The sequence below is a fragment of the Peromyscus californicus genome, unplaced genomic scaffold, assembly GCF_007827085.1.
Source record: "Peromyscus californicus insignis strain IS unplaced genomic scaffold, ASM782708v3 Scaffold_20__1_contigs__length_68692818, whole genome shotgun sequence".
Classification (NCBI taxonomy): Eukaryota; Metazoa; Chordata; class Mammalia; order Rodentia; family Cricetidae; genus Peromyscus; species Peromyscus californicus.
In genome coordinates, this window is record NW_026294503.1 from 44,354,547 (window position 1) to 44,376,177 (window position 21,631).

Consider the following 21,631-nt stretch of genomic DNA (forward strand, 5'->3'; position numbering starts at 1 on the left):
GGCAGGTGGATTTCTGAGTTCAAGGCCAGCCTGATCTACATAGTGAGATCCTATCTCAAAAGAAAATGCTTAGTCTTATTCTTACCATTAAGTACCCAATCTCTTTCTGGTTGACTCTTGTCTCCATGGATACACATAGCTGGCCAACTATCAGAAGAATATTATATATTAGAAATGTTTACAAAAGTATTAGTACATAATTTTGATCAAGTTCTTTAAGCTACATAATAAAAGACTGCTCTCGTTTCACACAATTATACATCAGGCTAAAATAGCATACACACATGTACCAGCCTTAGCACAGTAGTGGTTCTCAACCTTCCTAATGCAGCGACCCTTTAATACAGTTCCTGTGGTGACCCCCATCGATAAAATTATTTTGTTGCTACTTCATTAACTGTAATTTTGGTACCGTTATGAATTATAATGTAAATATCTGATATGCGGGGCTGGAGAGATGGCGGAGCGGTTAAAAGCACTGACTGTTCTTTCCAGGGGTCCCGAGTTTGGTTCCCAGCAACCACATGGAGGCTCACAACCATCCGTAATGAGATCTGGGGCCCTCTTCGGGCCTGCAGCATACACGTAGGGAGAACACTATATACATAATAAATTTCAAACATATCTGCTATGCAGGATATCTGATGTCTGACCACTGTGAAAGGGTTACCCGGCCCCTCCAACCCTGTCATGCCCTACAGGTTGAGATCTGCTGGTATAAAGCTATCAAGGTGCTGCACTCACCCATCTCTGCGCATCCTTCGAGTGAGGTCATCACAGCGTCTCTTTGTCTCCACAAATATTATAGTCTTATTTTCCTTTTCCGCCATGATTTCCTCCATCAGTTGGATCAATCTGAAAAGAAGACCAACAACGCAGTCTCACACAGTAAAGTTCTTCCATCAACCACACAGATGCTATTAACTCCCAGAGCTTAAGAGTGTGGTGGCACATGCCTACAATCCCAGTATCCCTCAGGAGGCTGAAGCAGGATGAAGAACTCAAGGGTCAACCTCAACTACACAAGAATATTTTCTTCCAAAAAGGAAAAAAAAAAAAAAAAAAAAAAACCTAACTTTTTTGGTTTTTGTTTTGCAGGAGACATAGTTCCTCTGTATAGCTCTGTCCTGAAACTCACTCTGTAGACCAGGCTGGTCTCAAACTGCCTCCTGAGTGCTGGGATTAAAAGCACCTGCCATCACACCCAGCCTGTTGAGAAATACTTTAATAAGCACATACATCTGTATTTTTAAGAAATAATAATTCAGGGGCTGAAGATTAAGTCTTTGCTCTTATGGAAGGGACTGAATCTAGCTCTGGGCATCCACTATGAGTGACTCACAACCACTTATAATTCCAGCACCAGGGGATCTGGACTATTTTCTTGTCTTTATGAGCACAGTGCATGAACACAAACTAACTCTGGCTGTTATACTATTTCCCTGCATGCATGATGCCCTGGATTCAATCCCCAGCAACACCTAAACGAAGTGTGGAGGCATATGCCTTAAATCTAGCACACGCGGGAGGCAGGAACTAAGTCATCTTCTCTACACCTCAAGCTCCACGCCTGCCAAGGATCCATGAATAAAACTCAATTCCCACCAATTCCCTCTAGCTTCCAGCAGGTCTGATGCACTGACATTCTACCTATCTGAAAAATGACAAATGGAACCATGAGAAGCAAATCTTAAACCTGCCTTAAAATTATACAGCTGCCATTAAACAAGAGCCTGGATCCAAACCCAACAACCCAAGACCATTGCATTTAACTTCAATGCTCCAATGAATGACACCCAAAGAATGTTTCAACCTCAAAAACATCCTGGCCTTTTCAGCTATGTTATAGTATACCTTGTAATTCAGCATTGTGAAGGCTAAGGAAGGAGGGATCAGGAGTTTGAGGGCAACCTTAGGATATCTAGTACAGCCCTGCCTCAGAAATAAACCAAACTTAATATTTTATCAAAACAGGATAACGAAGTCTCCTTTCATACTTGTGATCTTTTTCACTTTCCATACAGACATCCACAATCTGCAAGATGTTGTGGTTGGCACTCAACTCCAGATTGCCCACATTGATCTGGGTGTAATCACGCAGGAAGTCCTCTGCAAGCTGCCTTACTTCCTTTGGCCAAGTTGCACTCCACATCAGTGTCTGCCGGTCAGGCTATCAGGAAATGAAGGTTTCCTTTAGATTAAGGAACTCTACACAGTCAAATAGGTATGAATAGAACAAAGAAGTGTCAGCTTTACGAACCCGGATTTGGTCAACAATTTTACGGATCTGCGGCTCGAAGCCCATATCAAGCATTCTGTCAGCCTCATCCAACACAAGGTAAGTGCATCGGCGAAGGTTTGTCTTTCCCGATTCCAGGAAATCTATCAGGCGCCCGGGAGTGGCTATGCAGATCTCAACGCCTGGAAAGCAAAATTAAATCAAAGATCTAGCCCATGAAGCAGCTTTGGATATAAAGTATCCAGACCTCAGTACACAGAAACCAGGAGGCACCAGCCCTGGTGGCTGTATTCAATGTTACAGCAGTTGCTAAACTTAAATAGTATCTGGAAAGCATGATGTAAAGAGAACTTCACAAAGAGGAGGTTAAGCTCTAGCCACAAGCTTGCCCCCAACAAAATAGCTAATAGAACTGCATCCCAAAAATTTCTACACTATTAAAAATACTGAATTTTCTCACAAGAACCCGTTTTGTTCAATTTCATTTACAGAAATTAGCAAGCATGAAAAAGTTTTTCTTACCTCTTTCCAAGTCTCGAATTTGAGGACCTTTAGGAGCACCTCCATAAATGCATGTGCTCTTCAACCTAGAACACTTTCCATAATCATCAGCCACCTGCTGCACCTGCTGAGCAAGTTCTCTCGTAGGGGCCAGCACTAGACACTGAAACCAGGGGAGGGGAAGCAAGGGAACGTGAGAAAGCCACCCCAAGTTTAACAAAAACACCCAAACAACCCTAAGAACCAACAGGAAGTCTAAATTTCCTCTTATTGTCTAATTAGCACATCTCAAGTTATTTGAGCAATGGAGCACATTGGCTTATGAGAAAATATAACTTACCATTTAGAAATGGAAATGATACCAACATCCTCTCCACTTGGGTTAATCTGATGCATTATGATTAGGTGAAGTATAAATGACCCCCTAAGGTTGTACTATGTACTTCAAATAAATACATGAATGAATGAATGAATGAATGAATGAATAAAGGGTCTTATATAGATTCTCCGGCCCTTAACTATGTAGCTGAAGATGACCTTTAAAGTTCTTTCTGATCCTGTTTCTATCTACTAGTGCTAGGATTGGAGACATGCACTATCACACCCAGTTTTGTATGACCAACATTTAACCTCACAAGTTGAACAATTGGCTTAAAAAATATCCACGTTGGCCAGGTGGTGGTGGCACACGCCTTTAATCCCAGCACTTGGGAGGCAGAGGCAGCCAGATCTCTGTGAGTTCGAGGCCAGCCTGGTCTACAGAACAAGTTCCACGACAGGCTCCAAAGCTACACAGAGAAACCCTGACACACACACACACAAAAAAAGCAAAACAAAATAACCATGTGTCAGGTGGTGGTAGCACACATCTTTAATCCCAGCACTCAGGAGACAGAGGCAGGCAGATCTCTGTGAGTGAGATTGAGGCCAGCCTGGTCCACAAAGCAAGTTCGGGGACAGCCAGAACTGTTAAAGAGAAACCCTGTTTGGGGGGGGGGGGGGGAGTGGAATCCAAACAACAAACCATAAATATCAGCAGCAAATACAGATAAAAGTTAAAAGTTGAGCTTGGAGAGATGGCTCACTGGTTAAGAACACTGGCTGCTCTCCCATAGGACCCTGGTTCAATTCCCAGCACCCACATGACAGCTCACAACTGTCTGTAATTCAAGTTCTGGAGGATCCAACACCCTAACTCACAGACATACATGCAGGCAAAACACCAATGCACATAAATTTAAAAAAAAAAATTATAGCTGGGCGGTGGTGGCGCACGCCTTTAATCCCAGCACTCGGGAGGCAGAGGCAGGTGGATCTCTGTGAGTTCGAGGCCAGCCTGGTCTACAGAGCAAGATCCAGGAAAAGGCGCAAAGCTACACAGAGAAACCCTGTCTCAAAAAACAAAAAAACAAACAAAAAAAAATATTTAAAAAGTAGGGGAGGCTGGAGACATGGCTCAGCAGTTAGGAGCACTGTCAGGTAAGATGTTTGTATGGGGGGGATGATGGTGGTGCACATCTTTAATCCCAGCACAGGAGGCTGAGGAAAGATGATCCAAGCCAGCCAAGTCTACGTAAAAAATAAAAAGGCTTGCCCCCAAGTTTGACAACCTAATCCTGAGACCCACATGGTGGGTAGAATTGACCCTAACAAGTTGACCCCTGAATTTATCCCCTACAGAAAAATAACCAAAAGTAATAAAAATGAGTAATTCAGAATTGTGTTTAAGAGCTGTTGATATAGCCCAGGGGTTGAATACTTACCTAGCATACATCGGGCCCTAAATTCAGCCCCCCAGTACTAAAAAAACAAACCCTAAAACAAAGACTTGTACTTGAATTTGTTGCAAAGACTGGTTCAAAGACTAGGTTCAGGGAGGTAAGCTCAGTGGTGGGATATATGCCTACCACACACAAAGGCACCAGTTAAATACCCAGAACCACAAACAGAAAAGAGGAAGAATGCCTCAAATTCAGTCATTTCATATTGGTGTAACTTTGGTTAAGTCATTTAATTCCAAATAAGACAGGCCAGTACCACTTCTACATATGGAGGAAAAGGTTAAGAATTAAATTAGGGAAGGAACTGGAATGATGAAGAGCAGTAGCCCCCTTTCCAGAGGACTTGGGTTCAATTCCTAACAACCACGTTGTAGGTAACAACTGTAACTCCAGTTCCAGGGGATTAAATACCCTCTTCTGGCCTCCATGGCAACACACATGCAGACACATATGCAGGCAAAATACCCATAAACATTTTTTAAAAAGAATTAAATTGGGTTTTACACACAGTGCCTAAAACTATCATTTGAAGTAGTTATTCTTAAAAATTACCAAACACTTACAATTGGGCCATCTCCTCTTTCCAAGTATGGCTGGTGGTTTATATGAACAATTGCAGGCAGCAAATACTGAGGAGGAATGAGAATGAACAATGTTATACAAACCCAAGCCATTATCTTAACGGGTTCCAATTTAAATCAGTAATAAACAAAGCCCTAGTAGAAAGTGAGGAAAAACAGAACACATTACCACACTCAAGTACAATGAAAACACATAGCTGAAATACCACACATATTTTTTAGCCTTGAGACAGTGTCTCATTATATGACTCACTATATAGACCAAACTGGCCTCCAACACAGAGGTCCACCCGCCTGCCTTGGCCTCCCTAGTGCTGGGATTAAAGGTGTGCCCCACCATTCCAGGCTTGCACATAGTATTTTTTAATTTAAGTTTAAGAACTGAGAAAATGCCAGCTGGGCATGGTGACACATAACTTTAATCCCAGTACTTGGGAGGCAGCAGATGCAGGCGGTTCTCTGGTTGGAGGCCACCCGGGTCTAAAGAGCAAAGTTCTAGAACAACAGAGATACACAGAGAAACCCAGTCTCAGGACAGGGGTGGGGGAAATCTAAGACAACTAAGATAACAAAGTAAGTTATTACAATGTTAAAGACTCGGTACCTACCGCCAATGTCTTTCCAGAGCCAGTCTGTGCAATGCCAACCATATCGCGGCCACTAAGAGCCAAAGGAAATCCCTGGCACTGAATGGGAGTTGGTTCTGTAAAATGCTGATCCATCAGCACATCCATTACATACTCTGAAAGAAAAGGAAATGCATTACTACTTTTATTAGGCAAACTAAAGGCACACATGAGGTCTTAAGAAGTAGCAGTTACTGAAGACAACACTTACTTAGATTTATCAAGAACTTTAAACCCAATCTCTCCACTTCACTACCACCTTTGAGAACTACTATCCTAACACACCTAACAGCACAGGCCCATGAGTCATTTACTGCTCCCAAAGTTTATACTATATCCTAGAAGCAATATTCTGCTGCCTTGTAAAACACAGGGGCAAAATACCAGAAGTTTTGGCATTAGAAACAATGCAGAAGCTGGGTGGTGGTGGTGCACACCTTTAATCCCAGCACTCGGGAGGCAGAGGCAGGTGAATCTCTGTTGAGTTCGAGTTCAGCCTGGTCTACAGAGTGAGTTCCAGGACAGCCAGGAAATCCTGTCTCGAAAAACCAAAAAAACCAAAGCTGAGAAAATGCTCAGCTGCTAAGAGTGCTTGCTGTTCTTATAGAGGGCTCAAGTTTGGTTTCCAATACCCATCTCAGGATCACAAATGTCTGCAATTCCAACTTTAGGAAATCTGATGTCCTCTTTTGACCTCCTAGGAATCTCACCCCACACAAATAATCTTTAAAAAAACAAAAACAGTAGCCAGGCGGTGGTGGCGCACACCTTTAATCTCAGCACTGGGGAGGCAGAGGCAGGTGGATCTCTGAGTTGGAGGCCAGCTTGGTCTATAGAGCTAGTTTCAGGACAGCCAGGGCTACACAGAGAAACCCTGTCTCAAAAAACAAAACAAAAATAGTATTATTAATACTAGTAGCCTTCATGCTTCTAAAAAAATTGAAATTCACATAAAATTAGTATTTAAAGCCAGGTGGAAGTGGTGCCCGCCTTTAATTCCAGCACTTGGGAGACAGGGCCAGTCTGATGTACATAGTGAGACTATGTCATGAAAAAGAAAATAAATTTTTTGAACTTTCTTATTTTGTGTGTGCAAGCATGATATACCAGAGTGAGTTTGTGGAGGTCAGATGAGAGCCTAGTGAAGTGGGTTTTCTCCTTTCACACTGATATGGGTTCCACAGTTGAACTTAGGTACCAACTGAGCCATCTGACACTAAATTACTATCCCCCTCCTTTCTCTGTGTAGTCCTGGCTATCCTGGAACTCACTCTGTAGACCAGGCTAATCTCAAACTCAGAGATCTGCCTGCTTCTGCCTGCCAGGTGCTAAGGATTAAAGGCATGAGCCATTATTGCCTGGCTACTATCTTTTCTTTCTGAAAGGTTTATATTCGTCTTTTTAACAAAATTCTGAGCCTTTCCAAACCTTTAAGCAACCTACCACTGAATGTAGGACTAAAGAACACTTACGTGGAAAGTTAGCATGATGGAAGGCAAAGACAGGTTTTGGACAAACATCCCCCCCTCTCACAGTAATCTCTTTCTTTCGACGGAGCTCATCAACTTCATACTACAGGGTGGAAAAGGAAGACAATAAAAGTTCTTCTCAATTTCAGTTTTACTACCACAATGGTAAATACTAACACTTTTTACATGAAGTCACGTTTCTGATGCACTTGACTAAAGAGCTCCAGTTTCCACAGGCTTTTGAACAACCTCTCAAAAGTAAGTCCTAGCCAGGCAAGGTGCTTTGTAATCCCAATGGAGCAGGTAGAAGGATCAGCCCAAGTTCAAAGCTAACCTTATTTACAAAACACTTCCAGAGTAGTCAGGGTTACTGAGTGAGACAGTCTACTACAAACAGTTAACTTCTACCTAAAGCTACAACGAGGAAGAGAATGGGTACAACTTGGGCCCAAATGCTCTTTCCATGACAGAGTTTTTCTGGACAAGCAATCATTTCTGAGTAAAATACACTATCAAGTGGTTAAAAGCACACGAATACACAATGTTAATTTATTTTAAAAACTAATTTTATGGGGCTGGAGAGATGGCTCAGAGGTTAAGAACACTGGATGCTCTTCCAGAGGTCCTGAGTTCAATTCCCAGCAACCACATGGTGGCTCACAACCTTCTGTAATGAGATGTGGTGCCCTCTTCTGGTGTGCAGACAAACATGCAGACAGAACACTGTATACATAATAAATAAATAAATAAATCTTTAAAAAAAAAAAAAAAAAAAAACTAATTTTATGAGGGTGTATCTCCATAGTAGAGTTTAAGCTTTCCATGCATATGGTGCTAGGTTTGAACCCAGCACTGCTAAAAGAAAATTAGCTCAATGGTTGAGAAGAACTTGCCTTCTTGGACAAAACTCAGGGTTTGATCAAAGAGAGAATATCATAAATCAGATGTGCCTGCCCATGCCTATAACCCTGGCATCCAGAGGTGAAGTAGCCAGATAGCAGGTTAAAGGCCAGCCCAGAATTACATAATGAGACCATGCCACAAACAGAATAGTTTTATCACATAAAAATTAAACAAAACAAATGACAAAGGCAAGCCAGGCGTGGTGGTGTACTTCTTTAAGCCCAGCACTCAGATGCAGGTGGATCTCTTGAGTCTGAGGCCAGTTTGGCTACATAGCAGGTTCCAGGTTGGCTACGGCTACAAATCAAGACCTTATCTCGAAAACTTAAAAAAGACTTAAAAAACATTAAAACGGGATAAAGAAATGGCTCAGTGGTTAAGAGCACTGGCTGCTCTTCCAGAGGTTCTGAGTTCAATTCCCAGTTACCGACATGGGACTCCTAACCATCTATAATGTGATATGATGCTCTCTTCTGGCCTGCATGAAGACATTATTCATATACCTAAATAAATAAATAAATCTTAAAACAAACAAACCAAAACAAAAAACATTAAAACAGCCGGACGGTGGTGGCGTAGCGAACACCTTTAATCCCAGCACTCTCGAGGCAGAGCCAGGTGGATCTCTGAAATTGAGGCCAGCCTGATTTCAGAGCGAGTTCCAGGACAGGCTCCAAAGCTACACAGAGAAACCCTGTCTTGAAAAACTAAAAAGGGAAAGGAAAATAAAAAATAAAACAAACTGGGTGGTGGTGACAACCACCTTTAATCCCATGGTTTAGGGAGGCAGAGGCAGGTGGATCTCTGAGCTCGGGGCCAGTCTAGTCTACAGAGTGAGTTCCAGGACAGCCAGGGCTACACAGAGAAACCCTGTCTCGAAGAAACAGCACAACACATGGCCAGGCATAGTGGGTAAAATGCCTTTAATCCCAGCACTTGGGAGGCAGAGGCAGATAGATCCGTGAAGTTAAGGCTAGCCTGGTCTATAAAAGCAAGTTCTAGCTTTTATAGGCACACAGCTAGGGCTGTCACAGAGAAATCCTGGGGGGGGGGGGGGGGGGACGATGGACGGACGACTACCCAAAACCCAAAACAAAATACCCTACAACACATTAAAAAGATATGACCTAATATAAAATAAAATATAAAACACTCGGATTAACCCATTTAAACACTCTCATTCACCCCCCACCCCCTCTTACCGGAGTCAATCTTGCTACTTCTGGATGTTCCACATAAAAATTCTTCTCAAACTTGGGGAGTTCACTCAAATCCCACTTCTTTTTACGTAAACGCTCCCCAGGATTACCAAACTTCTTCGGGGGAAGGCCACTACCACCTCTTGTTCCAAACCTAGAGACACCAGAAAATGTTGATGCATTAGTATCCATCTCATGTGACAGGAAAGCATAGGAAATGACGGCTTCCGGAAAGTCCTTTAGAAAGACCATTCATCTTATCATCTCAAGAGATTCTGGAACAAACAAAGCTTGAATTCTAATTATTCTTTTTTTTTTTTGGGGGGGGGTTCGAGACAGGGTTTCTCTGTGTAGCTTTGGAGCCTATCCTAGAACTTGCTTTGTAGACCAGGCTGGCCTTGAATTCAGAGATCTTCCTGGCTCTGCCTCCCCAGTGCTTGGATTAAAGGCATGCGCCACCAACACCCAGCTTGAATTCTAATTCTGAAACTTACTATGTAATCTGGGAGCACACTTTACTTCTCTGTACCCTAGTTTTCTATGCAGAGAAGAGCATTACCACTAGCTCTATCCATCTGGCAAAACTACTGGCTACCAACTACATACCCAGTGTGGTTTAAGTGGTACCAGAGATTCTGCATGGACTAAAACCTAAACAGGTCCCTGCCCTTGTAACGAAGAAGATACTCTTTTAACCTGCAAGAGCAAGATTGTGGACTCGAGGAAAACGTACATACTTTAAGCAAGCCCCTCAAATCTACAACATCTTCTTGGCCAACTTCCCCCCGACTTGCTGGGGCAAGTACTTCTCAGCTAATCTGCAAACTACTGGGACATCAGGAACTAGTGTTCTATTCAAAAGAACCAAAATAAAGAGTTGTAGGTGCTGGAGGGATGGCTTAGAGGTTAAGAGCACTGACTGCTCTTCCAGAGGTCCTGAGTTCTATTCCCAGCAACCACATGGTGGCTCACAACCATCTATCATGAGATCTGATGCCCTCTTCTGGTGTGCAGGTATACATACAGACAGAACACTGTACACATAATAAATATTTTTTTTTTAAAAGTTGTAATCCTTTCCTCTCTAGCCTTCATCTTTATATATTTTACTTTACATCTCCTTTTTCTTTCCCTAATAGTATTATTCTTGTTTTGAGGCAGAACCTCATTTACCTTGTAGCCGCATGGCCCCAGAAACTCACAACAATCCTCCTGCCTCAGTCTCCTGATGGTAATACCAGGCTCAAATAATACTGAATTACAAGAAGAAACCATCAGTATGTAGGTTAAGGGTTTTTTTGTTTAATAATATTCACAGCTATATATGGTACTGAACAGGTGTAATCTTAGCACTTGAAAAGGTGGTGGGTGGCAAGAAAAGAGTTCAAGGTCAATCTAGACTATGAGATCCCGTATCAAAACAAAACTCCCTTCAGATAGATTTAAAATTAAGTCTTGTTTTTTATATGTCTTTTACAACAAACAGGTAAGCCAAACAAGAATAGATATGGCCATTTGCTAAACTCAAAATGTATGAAATTAGAAGCTAATTATTACTGGAACAATCCAAATATCACCTTTATTTGCCTTAGTCTACGTCAAAGTACAGAGTTTTATTTGCTACTCAAATGGGGTATTTTTATTTTTATTTTGGTTTTTCGAGACAGGGTTTCTCTGTGTAGCTTTGCGCCTTTCCTGGAACTAACTCTGTAGCCCAGGCTGGCCTTGAACTCACAGAGATCCAGCTGCCTCTGCCTCCAGAGTGCTGGGATTAAAGGCGTACGTCACCACCGCCCGGCTTCAAATGGGGTATTTTAAAAACTCATTTCCTATTCCTTGTAAAAGACTACACAATCAGAGACAACTCAATAGTAGCTACTTTGAAGAATTTCAAGACTGGCCAGTTAGGGGAGAAGTGGGACAAACCCTACAGCCTCAAATCCCCTTCTGTTGAGCCTGGTGTGGTGGTCACACTTGCTATCCCAGAGCGTGGGACACTGAAATATGATGCATTCTAGGTCAACTGGGGCAGACTAAGCCACCCAGACAAGATTTATGGCAAGAAATTTTACTGGGATTTATTGGATATCTATCTTCAGTAGGCAGAATTGGGGTAATTTTATTAATACCACTGCTGAACCAACACAACAGAAAACTATATACAGCCAAGTACACCCATTCAGTTTTAAAAGGCCCCAGACTTTTCAGCTCAATGTCTTCTGAGGTGGCCACTCCACCCCACTTGCAAATCAGTCAACTAACAAAATTCTGAAACACTCTTCAAGAAATATAAAGCCAGGTCTTTTCAGTCTTGCAAAAATGGCCCAAACCCAATTTTGAAGAGATTCTTAGCCTAACTCGGTTTTAGTTCCATTGGTCTTGCTGTAGTCCATCACTTTGACTCTTTTTGCCTGTTTTGTTTTTGGAGACAGAGTTTCTTTGTATAGCTTTGGCTGTCCTGGAATTGCTCTGTAGACCAGGCTGGCCTTGAACTCACAGAGAGCCACCTGCTTCTGCCTCCCGAGTGCTGGGATTAAAGACACATGCCATCATGGCCCGGCTAACATTGCTTGAATCTTAAAGTAATGATCCAGGAAAAAAAAAATACATCTTCTAAAATTAAGATTACTTTACAAGGCTATTTTAATTCTTTTTTTTTTTTCTACAACTAACCCCATCTAGTACTTTGAAAACCATTCCCTTGCTTTGACACAAGATCTACAGTAGCCCAGGCTGGCCTTGCTCACCAAGCTCCTGCCTCAGCATCTAGTGCTGGACCACTGGCATGTGACACCTCAAGAGGTTCTCTTGGTTTCGATAGCTTTGTTCCTTTTAAAGACTTCTCCCCCCTACTTCGAGGTAGGGTCTCACTATGTAAACCTGGCTGTCCTGGAATTCATAATGTAGACCTGGCTGGCCTTGAACTCAGCGATCTATCTACCTGTGCACCACCACAAAAAGCCAAGACTTTATTGTATCCAAATAAAAAGCACCCCTAGTTTATCTAGATGTGAACTGTTTCCTGCATCTAGGCGTCAGGAGCAATGTTGGCATAAAGCTTTTTGGTATGGATTTCAGGGCACACATTCAAGGATTTTTCTAGCAACATAATACGAAACTTCCTGCGTTAATTAATTTTTCAAAAAAATGTAAAAACAAAATTTCCTAGCTTAGGCCTTAAAAGTTAATTCTGCAGTGTAACTGGATCTTTAAAAGGCAATAAACATAAAACGTCACCTGCCCTTCTAGTTCTCCCAACTTCGATCTTTTAAAAGCAACTCCAGCACTTCTCATTCCAACGGGTTTCTAATTAGCAAGAATATGACCGCAAGGGGAGTAAAATCTGGTTTAGAATCAGAAAAGGCCTTTTCGACGCCAGTCCCTCGGAAGGGATGGCTGGAGACCTAACGGAAAGGAAATCGTCATCTCGAGATCGCTTTTCCTAGACTTGAGCATCCGGGGTTCCTCCCGGACAGACGCTGCGGCTTGCGGGGACCAAATGGTCAGCGAGGCGAGCCAAGGGAGGCGACAAGGCTGGCCTGCCACCTCCGAGCCACCACGGCGGTCCGCAGAGGCGCCCGCCCGAGCCCGAGGCCGGCGCCCGGCCGCCATTGTACGTCGCGAGCCGCGGGCTACCCCGCCCCCCCCCCCTCCCGCCTGCTCCTTCCCCTTACCCTCCACGGTCCCGGTCCCGATCCCGGTCCCCAAAGCCGCCTCCGCGCATGGTCCCAAACGGATAAAGATCTGGGAGCGGGGCACGGATGACCGAGCTAGGAAGGGCCTGCGGCTCCGGTCTAGAGACGACCGATGGCGGCGGCGCCTCCGCTGTTGGGGCGGCGGCAGGCGCGGCGCTCTCTCGCTCCGACGCGCTGTCTCCCGTCGCAGACGCCACCGTCGCCGCCTCTCTCGTCGGAGACGGGAGCAAAACACAGAGAATCGGGGTTGTTAGGACAGCTGGGGAGGTCTGGTCACGCTCAAACCGGGCGGTGCCACGGTCTAGGCGTCTCCTTCCCTTCCCAGCGCCTGCACAAAATGGCGGCGGCCGCTGAGACGGCTCCAACTTAACGCTACGCACGGCCGAGACGCTACGTAAACAGCGTCTGGAGGAGCCCGAGGGCTCGGCGCGGTGCTACAGACATTCTAGGAAGAGCTTTACGTCAGTGACGCAGGGGGGGGGGCGCCCTTTGGCGGTCCACCTAAATAAGGCAGTGTACGCAACGGGCGTACCGTCCTCGCGCCGCCAGCTCCAGGACGTGGGCTGGGGGTGGGGCGAGCCTCCGCGGGGGCGACGCAACATGGTTTGCGTGGTCGGCCGGCCCGCTGCGGCGAGGATGCGCCGTCTTCGTAGCGCATTCTGTTTAGAGAATCGACCTTTTTTTTTTTTCCCAGCATTCCGAGCTCAAGCGGCGCTGGGAGGCTGGCCTCGTGCAGACACAATAGCCGCCCTCCATGTTGTTTGGGTCCGGCGGAGCGGGGTTGGGTCTGTAGGTACTAGAACCCGGAGGGTCTTGAGGCCCCTCTGGAGTGGCCTTGGCCCCTCTTCCCGCCGCCCCGGGTACGCCAAGCTGGCTACGCCCCACCCCTACCCGCCCGGCGCCATCTTCTTGCGTTGCTTTTTGCCGCGCTGGCGCCGCAGCCATGTTGGATGCGTCGTGCCGCTCGCTTTAGGGGGGCGGCGGCCCGGCGGGGTTCATAGACACCCCGGTGTTTCCCCTCAGTGCACGCTAACGTGCGTTTCCCGAACAGGCTGTTGTCACCGTTGCTGCTGGGCACAGTGGACGCGCTCGCACACAGGCCGCACCTTCCCGGAGCTCGTCCTGAGTTGGGGCGCCCATGGCCTTAGCCAAACCCCTAGACCGGGCGTCTCTCCGGGGCCTGCGGCTGCGGAAACGGGCTTTCGGGGACGGGGGTCTGCAGACCCAGAGCGGGGAAGGCAGGCAAGCTAGGCCGCGGGCGCCTCCCAAGCCCCAGATCACTTTGCTTGCTTGGCCGTACTTCCTGCACGGAACTGTGAAGCTGCTGCGTCCCCTGAGACCTCCAGTCTTTACTTCTGCAGATGCAGAGACAGGAGGCCGTCAGGCTGGAGGCCGCCTCGTCTCCTGAGTGTTGTTGGAAAACCAGGAAAGTAAAAGGGCTTCTTCCCTGGTCACTTGGGCCATAGACGGCCGAGGAGAGCCAGGCATCGTGCTGGCTGCCGGGACACTTGGGGAACCAGCACATTCCTTTGCTCGGAGTTTGTTCTCTAGGGAGGCTTGTCAGATGACAAATGTTTATGTTAAGACAGTCGCTAACTTGGGAAAGAAAATGGAGGAGGGCTGCGGGGGTGGAGGCCGTAGAAAAGCAGGAAAGTGCTTGCTGATCGTGACTGAAGCCCTGGATTCAGTATCTAGCACCCTCAGGGGGGAAAAAAAAATACATGCCAGGAGGGAAGCCAGGAGGTGGTGGCTACGCCACCCCAGCACAGGGAGAGGCAAGTGGCCCTCGGGTCTACAAAGCAAGTCCCAGGACAGCCAGGGCTGGGCTGCACAGCAAGTCCCAGGACAGCCAGGGCTGGGCTGCACAGCGAGTTCCAGGACAGCCAGGGCTGGGCTGCACAGCGAAACCCTGTCTCAAAAAAACAAAAAAGAAAAAGAAAAGGGGGAAAAGGGATAGAGATGACGTGAGGAAATGGAATGACACTGGGTGTTCCCAGAAGGCATCCCCCATCTATCAGAAGACATTTGAGCTGAGGTCTGAAGTAAGGAACCTTGCTGCCAGAGAGGTCAAATAGGCAAACCCCGTGTCCAAAAGTGGCTAGAGTAAGGAGAAAGGACCGGTGAGAGCCGTACGTGAAGGACCTGGAGGCCACTTAAAGAGCTTGGTTTCTTTAAAGTAGAACTCTCTGGTTTAAAGTAGTGACATGAAGGACTCCTTTAACTGCAGTACAGAGAATACATTGAGAGGCAGCTAGTGCAGAGACATTAAACTAGTGAAGGCCCTGTGTAGTGGAGCACTCCTTCGATCCCAGCCCTGGGGAGGCAGATCTGAGTTCAAGACCGATCTGGTCTACATAAAGAGCCAGCGCTGAAGGGACCCTAGCCCACTGGAGCATGTGGCTCTGGCGGGCCTTGTACATCTGCCCCGTTCCCTCTGCCTTTCTAGAAACCATTAGCCGGGTGAAGGTGGCGCATGCCTTTGATCCCAGCACTCGGGAGGCAGAGGCAGGTGGATCTCTGAGTTTGAGGCCAACCTGGACTACAGAGCGAGATCCAGGACAGGCACCAAAACTACACAGAGAGACCCTGTCTCAAAAAACCAAAGTAAATTAAAATAAAAATCGTTAGACTGCATTCCTAAAGCTAGCCACCAAGGTCTAGTCCCTTATTTGGCCACTTAACTCCTCCTGAGGCTGACTACCAAGGTCCGGCAATCAAGTTTCCTCAGACAAATGTGCTTATATGTGCTACTCCCATATAGACACATATCCATAATTAAAAATATATTTTTTGCTAGGGGGTGAGGTGGTGGTGGTGGTGGTGGTGGCACACGCCTTTAATCCCAGCACTTGGGAGGTGGGAGCAGGCAGATCTCTGAGTTTGCGGCCAGCCTGGTCTACAGAGCAAGTTCCAGGACAGCCAGGGCTACAGAGAAAACTTGTTAGTTAAGCAGCCGTGCTTGTGGTTGGCCATCGCTGCGGCAGCCATGCCAACGAAAGAGAGCGCTGGATGCTTCGGTGGCCAAAGAATCATGAGCCATGGTTACCTTTCTAGAGCTTTATTAGCAGGGAGAGGGAGAGAGAGAGACTGGGCAGAGGGGAGAGAATATGGAAGGAGACACCGTCGCAGGCTGGTGATATAATAAGGACATAATCCTTATACCTGTCTCAGAAGAAAATACTTAAAACATTTTAAAAGATGGTTCAACTTTATGTTTTAGTTTTAAACCGTACTGTGCGTGGAGCCAGGTATGGTGGTGCACACCTTTAGTCCAACCACTCAGGAAGCAGAGAAAGGTGGATTTCTGAGTTCGAGGCCAGTCTGATCTACAGAGATAGTTTCAGGACAGCCAGGACTACACAGAGAAACTGTCTCGAAAAACAAAACAAAATTACTGTGTGTGTGTGTGTGTTTGTGCACGTGAAAGCAGTGCCTGCAGAGGTCAGAAGAGGACCAGATCCCCTGGAGCTGGAGTTAGAGTTGTGAGTTGCCTGCAGTGGGTGCTGGGAACTGAACTTTAGCCTTCTGGAAGAACAGCTGTTATTCACTAAGCACTGTTTACCATGCGAGAAAAGCCATGAGGTACAACAAGAACCACTAACCGTAGATGTAACCATCTTTATTAAATAAGAAACACGGAACCAATGCAAAGATGAAAGCCCAAGAGGTCAGAGCTAAGCTAAAAACCTTACCCTTCACTGCTGCTGCTGTCCTCTTCAGTCAAGAGACCTACTTCCTGTCTGTTTGTCTTCTTATAGACTTTCTGTTCTGCCTTCTCATTGGTTGTAAACCCAACCACATGACCTCCTGGTCACTGCCTGTCTGTACAGACCTCCAGGTCTTCTATGGTTGGTATTGAGATTAAAGGCGTGTGTCTCCAATGCTGGCTGTATCCTTGAACACACAGAGATCCGCCTAGCTCTGCCTCCCAAGTGCTGGGATTAAAGGCGTGCACCACCACCGCCCAGCTTCTGCTATGGCTTGCTGCTGTGGGATGGTCTGTATGTCAAATGTGTTGCTGATTAGTCAATGAATAAATCACTGATTGGCAGTGGCCAGGCAGGAAGTATAGGCGGGACTAACAGAGAGGAAAATTGAGAGAACAGGAAGGCTAAGGCAGAGAGACACTGCCAGCCGCCACGATGAGAAACAGCATGTGAAGATGCCGGTAAGCCACGAGCCACGTGGCAAGGTATAGATTAATGGAAATGGATTAATTTAAGTTGTAAGAACAGTTAGCAAGAAGCCTGCCACGGCCATATAGTTTGTAACCAATATAAGTCTCTGTGCTTACTTGGTCGGGTTTGAGCGGCTGTGGGACTGGCAGGTGAGAGAGATTTGTCCTGACTGTGGGCCAGGCAGAAAAACTCCATCTACAGCTTGCTATTAGCTCTGACCCCAGGCAACTTTATTTATTAACATACAAATAAAATCCCATTTCAGTACAAATAAAATATTACAATAAAAGTTTATTAAGGGAAGGGAACAGAAGGGGTGTGCACAGACCTATGGGGAAGACCGTGCAGGAAGAGGAGACTGGAGAGATAGCTCAGAGGTTAAGAGCACTGGCTGGCTGTTCTTCCAGAGGTCCTAAGTTCAATTCCCAGCAACCATATGGTGGCTTCTCCCCCACGATGCTCAATACCACTCCCACAGGGTATTTAAGCTGCATCCCAGAAAGCAGACATGTGGTTTTCTGGTCTCTCCTGTCTCCTCTCTGGGGGGCTGGAGAATTACCCGGGAACACTTTACCCATTAAACTGGGGCTTTTTCTTTCTTTCTTTCTTTCTTTCTTTCTTTCTTTCTTTCTTTCTTTCTTTCTTTCTTTTTTTTTTGGTTTCTTGAGACAGGGTTTCTCTGTGTAGTTTTGGAGTCTGTCCTGGATCTGGCTCTGTAGACCAGGCTGTCCTCAAACTCACAGAGATCTGCTTAGCTCTGCCTCCCGAGTGCAGGAATTAAAGGCATGTGCTACCACCACCCGGCAAACTGGAGCTTTTTCTAATTTGGTTTAATTTGTACTAATTTGGATTGTCGGTGGAGAGGCCTACCAGGGTGCAAAAACCTTTTAACAATACCCACTCTAAACCAATGAGTTATCTGTCCAGTGCTAAAGTTTGTTTTTTGTAAACATAGAATTCCACTAGATAAAGAGATCAGAGACCAAGGACTTTTCTTTAGAGACAAACCAAGCTCTTGGAATTAGTGACTAAGTATGTTTAGCTTAATCTACCTCCTCAACCCACCCCTCGTTGAATATCTAGGAAATGACAGTTGTGTGCTCACACTGTTCAAGGCATGTACCAAGAGTTTTCACTGTTTTAGTTCCTCTGCTAATCCAATAAAATAATAGGAATCTCTTACAGAGACGCTGGGAAAGCCAGTGGAATATCACTCAAGGTAGTGTCTCATGTATAATATTCAACAACTGTTAGCTGCCCTTGAGAGACCACTGGAGCACTATGATGGGCTTCTCCCGACCCCAGCCTCCACTAGGCCTGAGTTACAGTTAACGTTCAGTTTCTCTTTAGGTCTCAGTTTCTGTTTCTGATAAAGCAGGTGCGGGAGATATTGCACACCAGGCATGATTCAGCACTTACAGCCCTAGCCAATCAGAAACATATTAATGTGGCTGCTGCTCACTTGGCCAATCATGTTTAGGACGACCTGATCCCCTCCTGGTTGTCTATAAAAGGAACCTGAGCTTCTCTGCGGGTCATCGCCATTTTGTTGTGTGGCTTGACCCCTGCATGCAGGAATTCTTCTCTCGAGAAATAAACACTCTTGCTTTTGCATACATGAGTGATGGTCTTCTGTGGGGGTGATCTACAAGCGAATCCTAACACCATAATCTCTCCACTTAACGGATGAGAAGGCTGAGGTCCAGAAGGTTACTTAGCTGGTCCAGAATCACACATTTAGTACATAGAATTGTAAGGTGTTGTCTTAGTTAAGGTTTCTATTGCTTCAATAAAACACCATGGCCAGAAAGCAAGCTGGGTAGGAAAGGGTTTATTCAGCTTACACTTCCACATTGCTGTTTATCACCAAACAAAGTCAGAGCAGGAACTCAAAACAGGGCAGGAACCTGGAGGCAGGAGCTGATGCAGAGAGACCTTGGAGGAATGCTGCTTACAGGCTTACTCAGCCTTTTTTGTTTTTGTTTTTCCGAGACAGGGTTTCTCTAGCTTTGGAGCCTGTCCTGGAACTCACTCTGTAGACCAGGCTGGCTTTGAACTCACAGAGAGCCACCTCTCTCTGCCTCCTCTCTTATAGAATGCAGAACCACTAACCCAGGGGTGGCACCACCCACAATGGGCTGAGCCCTCCCGCACTGATCACTAATTGATGCCTTACAGCTGGATCTCTTGGAGGCATTTCTTCAACTGAGGCTCCTTCCTCTCTGATGACTGTAGCTTGTGTCAAGTTGACCCCAAACCAGCCAGTACTGGTGTTCAGCAGCAGCCCTGGCCTCTGCACTGCAGATGCCTGTGGCTCTCCCAAGTGATGACACAATCTAGACACTGCCCATTGTCTCTAAGGGGACACCATGTCAATCTAGAAGCAAAGCTCAGGAAACAAGTCCATCTCAGTGGGATCACAGGTTGGTTTCAATCATATTTTCTCATTTGTTTTTTCTCCTTTGGGGGGCCCACCACCCAGCTCCCAAATAAATTCACACACAGAAGCTTATTATTACTTATGAATATCAGGCCTTTGCTTGGCTTAGTTTCTAGCCAGCTTTTCTTAAATTATCCCATATACCTTTTGCCTCTGGGCTTTTCCCATTCTGTTCTGTAAATCTTATTCTGTGGCTTGCTGTGTAGCTGGTTGGCTGGCCTAAAGCAAGAAATTCACAGAGTCTGCTTAAAGGGCAAAGAGATTTATTAAGAAAGGAAAACTCACAAACAGAACAGAGGAATTGTTGCAGGGTCCTGGAAGAGGTAAGGCACAGTTCACTGTTTTTCTGAGACTATCCCAGCATCCAAGTCCCAAGAGGGAGACAGTGGCTACCTGATAACAGTAGCCAGAGAGGCCACACCCCAGGGGCATGTACTTGAAGGTCATAGGCAGGTAGAACAGTTACCTGCGTCTCAGGGTCCCCTGATGTTTTCCCCTTCTATGACTCCTCTTCTTTTTTCCTCCCACATTTCACCTTCTATTTATCCTCTCTCTGCCTGCCAGCCCTGCTTATCTCTCTCTCCTGTCTCGCTATTGGCTGTTCAGCTCTTTATTAGACCATCAGGTGTTTTAGACAGGCACAGTAACACAGCTTTACAGAGTTGAACAAATGCAACATAAACAAAAGTAACACACCTGAGAATAATATTCTGCAACACTTGTTTACCTCTGCAAACTCTCCCTGCTTTGGCTGTTACCCATTTTTTGTTTTATTATAACAGCAAAATCCATATACAGATGAATTTCAACCACTAGGAGACATGTTCTTTTTGATCAGATTTGAAAGGGATGTTTTACTGTTGAGCTATTTTTGCTGTGAGCTGAGTATATTCTGTGTGAACATTCTATCTGATTTCTATAACTCTGCAGTTTTATCACTGATAAATTCACCTAAGTGTGAAACACAGTGGTTCTCTTTTCTGTCTTTGAGACTTCTGTGGGTTTTCTAAAAAGCTGGCTCATTACCTGAGGGTTGAGAATATGGATATGCTTAAGTCGACAGTGACCTGAAGCAGATGCCATTAAATGGTAGTAGATGAAGGACAAATGCACAGACAGCTACTGGGAATCTTAGAGCTTGAGCTATCATACAGACTCCCTCACAACACGGGTATGACATTAGCACCACCCCAACTGACAACGACAGAACTTTCCTTCACTGCGGGCTTCATCATGGATAATGTTAAGTGACAGGTGCAGGGACACTCAGAAAAGCAAGCAAGTCCAAGTAGTTGGAGCATCTTTGTGTGAATACAAATTCCATCAGCATTGGCAAGATTGAAGCAGGAGGGTAGAGAGCTCCAGGCTAGCTAGCATGGGATCCATTGTAAAAAATCACACACACACACACACACACACACACACACACACACACACACACACGAGCACAGCTGAGGATATAGCTCAATGGCAGTGCTTATCTAGCATGTGCTAAGTCTCCACAGAAGAATTTAAATAATGAAAGGGGGAAAAAGCCAGTTCCATGTTCTCAGCAAGATGGAAGGCAGGCAAGGCTCTAAGGAGTGTTATTGTATGTGTATGGGCTTCCTCTGCTCCCTATAAATAATTTACGGCCCAGTGCTTGGACTTCAAATATACATGAACTTATGTGGTACTCTACTTAATTTCAGTATGACAGACATCTCTGGTCCAAAGATATTAACTGGAAAACTCCAGAGATAAACTGTAAGTTTTACTGGTTTATTTTATGTTATGTGTCTGAGGGTTTTGCCTGCATGTACGTATGTGTGCTACAGTGTCAAGTGCCTGGGAAGGCCAGAAGAGGACGTCAGATCACTAGTTGTGCTTGGCTATTGGTGTGAGCAACTTCTCAAGACAGAAGTTCTGGAAGATAAACGCTCCATTCCTGCAAAGGGCCCAGCTAGTTAGTACAAAGAGCCACACTCCCAGGACTTTTGTTTTGGTGTTTTTGTTTTGTTTTTTCAAGACAGGGTTTCT

The 21,631-nt window shown here is 45.5% G+C and overlaps 1 protein-coding gene across 2 annotated transcripts in view; it reads right to left on the bottom strand.

The window, feature by feature from the left end:
• Ddx17 (DEAD-box helicase 17) overlaps positions 1-13,367 on the bottom strand; it is a 22,695-nt gene extending 9,328 nt beyond the window's left edge. For both annotated transcript variants that reach the window (XM_052748354.1, XM_052748353.1), the window contains exons 1-10: positions 12,974-13,367; positions 9,303-9,453; positions 7,201-7,300; positions 5,711-5,844; positions 5,085-5,150; positions 2,762-2,903; positions 2,261-2,421; positions 1,998-2,170; positions 745-855; positions 86-147 (exon numbers count right to left, since the gene is read on the bottom strand). In XM_052748354.1, the coding sequence (XP_052604314.1) occupies positions 86-147; positions 745-855; positions 1,998-2,170; positions 2,261-2,421; positions 2,762-2,903; positions 5,085-5,150; positions 5,711-5,844; positions 7,201-7,300; positions 9,303-9,453; positions 12,974-13,023 (1,150 nt within the window). In that variant the 5' untranslated portion in view covers positions 13,024-13,367. The remainder of the gene's footprint in view (positions 1-85; positions 148-744; positions 856-1,997; positions 2,171-2,260; positions 2,422-2,761; positions 2,904-5,084; positions 5,151-5,710; positions 5,845-7,200; positions 7,301-9,302; positions 9,454-12,973) is intronic.
• Positions 13,368-21,631: the final 8,264 nt, after the last annotated feature.